At 39.4% G+C, this 9959-nt stretch overlaps 2 protein-coding genes across 2 annotated transcripts; both read left to right on the top strand.

Annotated features, from left to right (window-relative positions):
- Positions 1-1371: 1371 nt before the first annotated feature.
- Positions 1372-5289, top strand: LOC116001153. The gene is made up of 7 exons (XM_031241043.1): positions 1372-1428; positions 1594-2040; positions 2211-3198; positions 3263-3457; positions 3550-3995; positions 4100-4586; positions 4703-5289. The coding sequence occupies exons 1-7, from the start codon at positions 1372-1374 to the stop codon at positions 5287-5289; spliced, it is 3207 nt and encodes a 1068-aa protein (XP_031096903.1).
- Positions 5290-7497: 2208 nt separating this feature from the next.
- Positions 7498-8186, top strand: LOC116002520 (14 kDa proline-rich protein DC2.15-like). Its single transcript, XM_031242675.1, has one exon. It carries the CDS (start codon positions 7537-7539, stop codon positions 7942-7944), a length of 408 nt encoding a protein of 135 aa, XP_031098535.1. The 5' UTR covers positions 7498-7536; the 3' UTR covers positions 7945-8186.
- Positions 8187-9959: the final 1773 nt, after the last annotated feature.

The raw sequence follows: 9959 nt of genomic DNA, 5'->3' as shown, positions 1-9959 counted from the left end.
CAAAGATGCGAGTCAGACACAAGATTCGGCGCATCCTCAGCATATGTTAAATGAGCTTGGAGTCCACGGCCAATTAAAGAAAAACAGGCTGGTGCAAGATGACCATAATTGCCACATAATTGGCATTGAGGCTGCCAATTACCACCACGTCGCCCACGTGACCTGCCACCGCCATGCGAGCCACGTCCACGCTGCACACCACCGCCCTGCTGCTGTTGGTCGGCGAAAACAGCACCGCCACGTGACTGATTCCCACCGCGGCGATTCAATCTGCCGCGCCAAGACCGCGACCGACCTCCACTACCACGCTGGCCAACAAAAGCCGCAGCTACAGGGGCTGGAACACTACCATAGCTATCACCGGTAGCGAACTCATGCGAGCCAAGGAGATTGGCGAGTTCGGGAAGACGCACCGGCTGACCTCGAACATTCAAAGAGGCTACGATAGAGTGATATTCTGGACGTAAACCTCTGAAAATATACATATTTTGATCCTCCAAAGGAACCGCACGGCCAGCAAGAGCTAGATCTTCCACCATAACTTGCGCACGAGCAATGTAGTCGACGGCGGAGGCATCACCTTGGCGTATTGTTTGCAGCTGTCCAAGAATATGCATAATCCGAGCTTGACTGGAAGAAGCGAGAGCCTACTCAAGCGCCAACCAGAGATCACGCGACGTAGTGCAACCAATTGCGAGGTACATAACTTCCGACGAAAGTGAAGAGATTAACATGCTAAGGATCGCCTGATCTTGGCGCACCCATGGAGCATGCAGCGGGTTGGGTAGAGCAGCAGCAGCGGAGGAGCCTTCAGAAACGGGAAGAAAACGATTAGGGCAAGAGTTCGTGCCATCAACGAAACCCATGAGGTCGTGCCCACGAAGAAACGGAATAACCTGCGTCCTCCAAAACAAGAAATTCTTGTTCGTTAGCTTAATGCTAACATAGTGATGCGCAGCAGACAGAGAAGCGGCTGCTGAAGAAATCGCAGAAGAAATAGCTGCATAGAAACGGTCCGTTCGGAAGAATTAACAGAGCCGTCATCCATTGGAAAATAAACCTAGGCTAGCTGATACCAGATGAGAACTGAATATTGTATTGATTCAATTGAACAATTACAATGATGAGGAATAGGAGATATATATACTAGGGGAGTCTTAGGTAGAGTAGGATAGCTAGTCCTAACGTGACTCAAACTCAGAGAGTCCTAATATGCCTCATATGGAATTGTCAGGGTGCGGCCTCCAAATCGTTTAGGCGCACCTTGTTGCAATTTACTCGCTCTTATAACCCGTCTATTGTTTGTTTGCTAGAACCAAAGGTATCCGGGATCCATGCTAACAAAATTTGTTCAAGCTTTGGATACGAAGAATGGATAAGAGTGGAAGATGTGGGCTTCTCAGGAGGCATATGGATCCTTTGGAAGGAGTTTCTAAATGTCCAAATTATTCAAACTCACCCTCAGTTTATTACCTTGCAGATTACAGATTGTGAAGACAACACATGGATACTCTAAGTGGTATACGGTAGCCCGGATCATACTCTGCGCAGGCACTTGTTTTATGAATTATCACAACAAGCACTACCACCCAGGTTCCTTGGTTAACAGCAGGAGATTTCAACTCCGTCACTTGTAAAGAGGAAGTAAGCAATACTGAAAACTTTTCAGCAGCTAGATGCGTTGGCTTTAATGATTGGATATTCAGAGAAGGATTATTGGATTTGGGATACACTGGAACTCAATTTACTTGGATGAGAGGCCTTAATACATCAACCTTCAAAGGTGCTCGTTTCGATCGCGCCCTCAGCAACGTGGAATGGAGAATAAGATTTCTGGAAGCTACGGTGGAACACCTCCCCATAATAAACTCGGACCATGCTTCCCTACTCATCATAACAACATCCCCATCTAATGCAGGCAGAAGTAAAAACTTTCGGTTTAATGTGGCATGGTCAACCCATCCAAACTTCCCAAAGGTGGTACAACAGAGCTGGGACAAAGAACTGGAATTAAGAAGCAACATAACCAATCTGGCAGAGGTACTACAAAAATGGAATAAGGAAGTATTCGGCAACATATTCCATCGGAAAAAAAAAGGTTACTTGCGAGGATTGGAGGGATCCAAAGCACCCTGGCCACCAAAGTGCGCTCAGATTTATTAAAACTTGACAGAAAACTACGCCTTGAACTTGAAGAAACGCTCTATCAGGAGGAATTAATTTGGTTCCAGCGATCGAGGGAGGACTGGATCGTATCTGGTGACCGGAATACCCGTTATTACCATGCAGCGACGTCGGCCAAAAACAACCATTCCAAAATTAGTAGATTGAAAGACGAGGAAGGACACTGGATTGTGGACGATCACCACCTAGCAGAACATGTGCGCAACTATTTCATCAGTATCTTCTCAGAGGAAAACCAATCCAATAGGCAGTGCCTCCAATACGGCCATTTTCCCCCATTACCAGATTCGGACTGGAACATTATAAATGCCCCTATCAATATGGAAGAAGTCAGAAATGCATTATTTGACATGGCACCTTGTAAAGCACCAAGTCCGGATGGCTTTAGTGCGTGTTTCTTTCAAAAAACATGGAATATAGTAGGTATGTGCCTGTTCAAGTTCGTCAAGAACTTCTTTGAAACAGGGCGTTTTCCTGAGGGCTGCAATGATACTCTTATTTCCCTTATACCCAAAGTGTCCAATCTGGAATCAGTGAAACAACTTCGCCCGATCGGTCTCTGCAATGTCATCTACAAACTCACAACAAAGGTGATGGCGAACAGGCTTAGAGCTGCTTCTTCAAAACTAATTGGAATGCATCAGGCTAGCTTCGTTCCGGGTAGATTAATTTCAGACAACATTCTCGTCTACCAAGAAGTCCTACACTCAATGAAATCCAAGAAAGGATCGACGGGTTGGATGGTTGTAAAGGTAGACTTAGAAAAAGCCTATGACAGGCTCTCATGGAATTTCATTGATGATACTCTGAAGGATATTGGTTTCAATCACAAATGGAGGAGTAATGTCAGAGAATGCATCTCATCATCAAGACTTGCAGTGCTATGGAATGGCCAAATGACGGAATGGTTTAAACCAGGACGGGGAATCAGACAGGGAGACCCGATTTCCCCCTTGCTATTTGTTTTATGCATTGAGAGACTAAGTCATATTATCCTTAACTCTGTGAATGTTGGCAATTGGAAGGGAATAAGAATTAAAAGGCAAGGCTCTCACATCTCCCATCTTTTTTTTTGCAGATGACTTGGTGTTGTTCGGGGAGGCGACTGAGGAACAAAGCTTAGAAATGAGGACGTGCCTTGACTTGTTCTGCTCAAGCTCTGGACAACGGATTAGTTTCCAAAAATCATCCGTCTTCTTTTCAAGGAACACACCCCAGAACATGCAGCAACAAATTGTTAATATACTGGGAGTTCAAAAAGTGACAGACCTGGGTAGGTACACCTAGGCGTTCTGTCCAATCACGGAAGGCTCAAGAAAGAATCATTTGCATGCATCATTGAGAGAATCAAAGCCAAACTAACAGGCTGGAGATCGAAGACTCTATCCTTCGCAAGTAGACATGTCTTAGCCCAATCGGTGTTGTCGGCCATCCCATACTTCACTATGCAGACAACACTGCTCCCACTTGGAGTTATCGCGTCCATTGAGAAGATTGTCAGGGATTTCCTTTGGGGAAGCAAAGTGGGAGAAAGGAAATTCCACCTCATTAAATGGGATACCATCACGAAAGCTAAGCCGCATGGTGGCCTTGGCATCCGAAAACTCGAGCACATGAACCTGGCATTTTTAGCCAAGTTAGGGTGGAGATTGATGAAAAATGAAAATTGCTTATGGGTGCAGCTGCTCAAACATAAATACTCGGTCGACCCTTCTGACTGTACTACATGGAAGTCCAGATCCTCTATGTCTAATGCCTGGAAAAGCATCATCAAATATGTTCCTATACTTAGAAATAGTGCAAGAAAGCAAGTGAGGAATGGTAGTGATACATCCTTCTGGCTTGATACTTGGCTGGAAAACACTCCTCTCGCAGAGCTATTGCTTGGCCCTATACCCCATATGGAAATCAACAGGAATGTAGCAAGCTATTGGGCTCCCAACGAAGGCTGGAGATGGAACCTCCTCAATCATCTGTTTCCAGAGTAGCAGCTGTTATTTTGCTTGATGAACCGGAGCTAAAGAACATAGTCGGATGGTCTAAAGAAAATTCAGGGGAATTCACTGTTAGTTCAGCCTATAGCATATCTACGGGAGAAGTTGGGGCAATTGCTCCTGCGAAATGGAATAGTGTGTGGAAGTTCAAGGTCCCGAATCATGTTCGGACGTTCCTCTGGCAAGTCTCCCATGATAGAATTATGACCAACTCCAACAGGAGGAGTCGCGGCCTGACCACAGATGACAGATGTTGGCTCTGCACTGATATGGTGGAAGACACCGCGCATGTTCTACGTAACTGCCCAGCAGTTAGAGAAGTTTGGGATGCAATCTTTCCGCAGTCGCAAACCAGAAGCAGAATGATTCCTTTTGAACAATGGATAGCAGAAGGAATTTCTAACAAAGGTAAAGGAAGAACTCCATGTTTGCCATAACCGCATGGTGGTTATGGAAATGGAGAAACGAAGCAGTCTTCAATAATACGACAAAGCCTCTCCAATTCAAGGTTAATTGGATTAAAGATCAGACCAAAGAAATCAATAGAGCCTTCTCCCGTGGTAAAGGAATGCACAGCCCAGACGATCCGTTATCTTGGAGACAACTAAGCTGGAGCAAGCCTCACGAAGGCTTTGTTAAAATAAACACGGACGGGTCTGTTGACCAGTGTTCAATGAGAGTAGCCGTAGGAGGATTGATTCGAGATGATAGCGGCAACTGGAGGCAAGGATTCGTTTATAATATAGGAAACTGCTCACAGTTGGAAGCGGAGGCTTGGGCTCTCCTAAAAGGAATACAACTTGCGGCATTCATGGGTTTCAAGAAGGTAATATTTGAATGTGATGCAAAAGAGCCAGTAGACTATATGCATGGCAGTTCACCACCCTCGTCTGTAGCTCATAACATTTTGGAGGCTTGCCGCAGAGAGCTCCGCAACTTCGAAGTTTGGCAGGTTACTCCTATTGCAAGAGAGCAAAATCGATGCGCAGATGCTTTGGCCAAAATGTCCAACCGATTTCCAAGAGGGATGCATATCTTTCAATCTCCACCAGATGAGTTAACTGGGATAGATGTTAGATTACGATATATTAGGATTACCAAGTTGGCGTAATGTGTATTCTTGAAACCTGAATCCGTTTTGGGTAATCCCCTCCCAATGAGAAAAAAAATAGAGAGGCTTCAGGCCAGGCTAGACCAACTGTAGGCTCAGGCTTGTGTCTAAAAAATAGCTTACATACAGGCCCAGACTCAGGCTTTAGATTTCTATAGCAGGCCCAGGCCTAAATTTCTAAAGCTCGGCTCGGTCTAGCTTATTTTCACCCATATATGTCACGTTTTGAAACTTAAAATGCAAAATTTACACCACTAGTAATTCAGCCGTGACATTGATAATTGGCATATTTGTGAGGAGCATAAATTACAATTTTCTCTATATATTAATATCTTATATATGCACAAGTCCATGTAAAGTAATCAGCCCGCACACGTGAGAATTGGTGTTAAGAATAAATAATATATAAATATAAATGTGCGATCCAACTACAAGTTTAAACTTTTAATTGATATGAAACACATGTTTCAATTTTTGCAATACAATTTTGCAAGAGAACTTGTTCTCTTATTCCTATATCTTTTCGATAAATCTCGTTTTTTCCTTAGTTTCAAAATTTTAATAGGTAGGGATCTGGATCTGTCCAAACCCACCACTTCCATGATTTATATATATATATATATATATATATATATATATATATATATATATATTTTGCGGCCGTAGCATATGGAAATAATGTTGGCTTGGTGGGAAAGAAAAAAAAAATAATATGAATGCAGAGGTGGAGTGATCACCATTAGTCAAGTTTGGGGGCATGGTTAGTGGCTACACTAGATATGCCAACTAAAATATCCAAAAATGGAATCTGCACCGCAGATAACTCCGTCCAATTTTTGCTTGTCATCTTCGGTATTCAAAAGCCAGAAATATCGGCTACAACACACTCCACTCCATCCTATTAACTTTCTTAATTTCAATCAATCAATTATAAATTTGTAATCTAGATTAGTTTTATCTCATTATGGATTTTATGGATCAGGGTCGTCACAATTACAACACATTTAGTTCACAAAATGAATTTTGAGGTAATAAGAATGTTATTCCATAAAGAATTAAATAGGAAAGGAATAAAATAAGAATTGTATTCTATTGTTTGATTTGCGGGAGTAATATATTTTAGGAATTATATTACAGTTTTTGGTTGGTTTAAGGAATAGAAATAAAATATGTTTTAAAAGACATAAAATACCTTTATAAAATATGTAGTGATAATAATAATAATAATAATAATAATAATAATAATAATAATAATAATAATACTATTATTATTATTATTATTATTATTTTAATTACATAGAGTTTATATTCATGTTAAAAAAACGTTTGGTAAAATTAATAACAATAATAAGAAAAAAAGGAATAATAATAATAATAATAATACAAAACAAAATTATATATAAAATATTTAAAAAAAAACACAAATGAGAGATTTTGATCTCACATCGGAACTCAAGAAGAGGAACTCATTTGAGCTCTTCTATATAAGGGAAGCATTGCTTCTTTTTTGAAAAAAGTATCATTCCATCTTGCTGGTAATATAATTTTTAAGTTTAGATTAGTGTTTCTAAAATTTTTGTTTTGATCTTTTTTTTTTCTTTTTTTTCTTTTTTTTTTTTTGTACATATTGGTGCTTTGGATGCCATTATATTAGGATCAATTGTCTTATTTTTTATTTTTATATTTTTAAAACATTTATTCCCATTATAAGGTCATACATAACCAAACATCAATATTAGTAATCATCCCAATTCTACTCTACTACCAAACATGCAAAATACTTTCACAAAAATCCATACTACCACTAAATATTTGATACCCATTTCGATTTTCATGTGCGAACCAAACACACTCTTACTCAGTTGCAAAATACTTTCACAAAAATTCATATTATCATTAAGTATGTATTTGATTCGCATTCTGATTTTGATGTGGAACCGAGCACACTCTTACTCAGCTCATTTCTCAAAGTAGTGACAAAAAAACAAAAATATCGGATACACCCGAGAAAGCTGTGATTTTCAAAGAGTGTTAGGTTTGAGTATATTAATAGTGAGAATAATTATATGAAAATATATAATTTAAAAATTTTTTTTTTGGTCAACACGGTTGCAGGGTGTAATATCTTTTTGGAAAGAATTAAAAATGTAAAACAATTCATCTATAAATACTGGACATAAGCTAAGGATATTCCACACATCTAGCTAAGCCATATATTATTGCAAGCTAAGATCTCTATATATTAAAATGGCGAAGGCTGCAGCTGCTTCTTCACTTACCCTTTTCCTCGCCCTAAACCTTCTCTTCTTCACGGTGGTTAGCTCCACCAATGTGCCCTGCCCTCCACCACCACCAAAACATCAGCCACCGTCCCCCTCATCATCATCTCAGGCCGGCAAGTGCCCTAAAGATGCACTCAAACTAGGCGTGTGTGCTAACCTTTTGACTGACTTGCTCAACCTTGTCGTCGGAAGCCCCGCCACCACCCCTTGCTGCTCTCTCATTGCCGGTCTTGTCGACCTCGAAGCCGCCGTCTGCCTCTGCACCGCCATTAAAGCCAACATCCTCGGAATCAACCTCGACATTCCCATCTCCCTCAGCTTGCTGCTCAATAACTGCGGCAAGAATGTCCCTAGTGGATACCAATGCCAATAAGCCATCTTCAAGATAGAAAACACCTATAATCATATACGTGTTGTTAGCTTTCAGATTCCTAGCTCTCATGGCTTGGTTTTCTGGAGATATTACTATAATAACAGTGTATTGTTGTTGCTTGCTACTACTGTATTAAGTTTATGCTCCTCTCATTGATTTGGCAAGTGGCTAGCTTATCGATGAGATAAAAGAATTTTATTTAATTTGCAATAAAATAATATTTTATGAATGTTTACTAGTTACTACTTGAAACTTGTACGATAATGCCCGCATGCAATCATATTTTTGCATGCCTGTCTAAACGAAAACGTAACCAATACAGGAAAGAGTTACGGCAATCTGAGAAATAGTACCAAGTTGGCAAATGGATTTCAAGATCAGAACAAAATTAAAGTTAATTATTTCGTACGTGGAACATTCTACTGTTTTCTTTACCACAAACAGTCTTCCGTTAAATTTGCATTAAATTTAGGGTAATATCGTCAAATTGATTAATATGGTTATGATTATTTCTTTACCACAATACACAGAATGCCTTCAAAGAATACCTAGAATATTAACACAAATACACAAACCAGCCGAAACGGGAAACGTTATTTTTTAAAAAACAAACCTTAATTAAAATGACTAAAACGACGTCATTTTAATACAGGGTGCAGAATGCATTGTGCACCATGGTCCATGATATAAATTGTCTAAAAAGAGTACTAGCGCAATACTAAGAGGGCCATTTGTGCAGAATGACTTGAGGGTATACATAGAATATTGACACAACTACACAGAAATCATCCTCCTAACATTCGAATACACAAAAAACGTCACAACCTATATTTAAGTACCCCTAACATGAATACACAGAATCGTAGTCTACAATACACAGAATGTCTTTAAAGAATACACAGAAAATGAAAACACCAAATACACAAACACATCACCTCTCTGTTTAAGTACCAATAACATGAATACACAGAATCGTAGTCTACAATACACAGAATGACATGAGGGAATACACAGAATATTGACACAACTACACAGAAATCATCCTCCTAACATTCGAATACACAAAACACATCACAACCTATGTTTAAGTACCTCTAATTTAACATGAATACACAGAATCATAATCTACAATACACAGAATGCCTTCAAAGAATACACAGAATATTAACACAAATACATAGACCAGCCGAAACGGGAAACGTTATTTCTTAAAAAAAAACCTTAATTAAAATAACTAAAACGATGTCATTTTAGTACGGGGTGCACAATACATTGTGCACCCTGGTCCACGATATAAATTGCCTAAAAGGAGTACTAGCCCAATATTAAGAGGGCCATTTGTAGTATTAACTCTCATTTTAATTTGTCACTTTAATTTGCCGTAACGTGTTCTTGAATTCAATAGTTTCAGAATTTGCGGAAATTTGTGAGGTTGGTACACTGCCATCTTCGCTAGGGTTGAAACTGAATTTCCCCTTTTGGCATATTGAGAAACCGAGTTTCTCGTTTGTCATTATTGGGTTGATGGGAAGATTTTAGCAATTAGCTTGTTTTAGAAACGTTGACCTCCGGATTTGGGCGCTAGGTTTTCTATGATCAGCAAATAAACATGCAGGTACCAATAATTTTTTAGGGAGTGGGGGGACCGTTGTCTTATATAGAAATGACAACAAGATGTTTCATAACTCACTCAAAGCAGCTACTAATAGAAAGTTTTGGGGCAACAAAAGTAATTTGCAATGACGATTGGATACATGTTGTATATGTGTAAGTAGTTTTTAAATTTCTTCCACTTTTTTTCGGTTGATTATTACATTATGTGAATAATCAACTCTTATGAATATATGAAGGGTTATGAAAATGTTTCATGTATGGAAGGGAAAGAAAGGGCAAATTAATTTTTTTAAAGAAATTGTCAAGGTAATTTAAGATTTTTAACTAATTATATATATACAAGTGTTTGTATAACTATATATTGTATAACTATATATCTAGATAAATTTTTAATGCACGAA

This window comes from Ipomoea triloba, chromosome 13 (assembly GCF_003576645.1).
Source record: "Ipomoea triloba cultivar NCNSP0323 chromosome 13, ASM357664v1".
In the NCBI taxonomy this organism is placed as follows: Eukaryota; Viridiplantae; Streptophyta; class Magnoliopsida; order Solanales; family Convolvulaceae; genus Ipomoea; species Ipomoea triloba.
The sequence above is the reverse complement of the archived record's forward strand: the minus strand, read 5'-3'. Positions and strand labels throughout refer to the sequence as shown.

Bases quoted from the DNA above. Each gene is read 5' to 3' on its own strand.
- LOC116001153 (XM_031241043.1), top strand. From the start codon at position 1,372: ATGGATAAGAGTGGAAGATGTGGGCTTCTCAGGAGGCATATGGATCCT. The intron at 2,041-2,210 runs GTACTACAAAAA...ACGCTCTATCAG, and splicing joins ACATAACCAATCTGGCAGAG to GAGGAATTAATTTGGTTCCA. The intron at 3,458-3,549 runs GTAGGTACACCT...CCAAACTAACAG, and splicing joins TCAAAAAGTGACAGACCTGG to GCTGGAGATCGAAGACTCTA.
- LOC116002520 (XM_031242675.1), top strand. From the start codon at position 7,537: ATGGCGAAGGCTGCAGCTGCTTCTTCACTTACCCTTTTCCTCGCCCTA.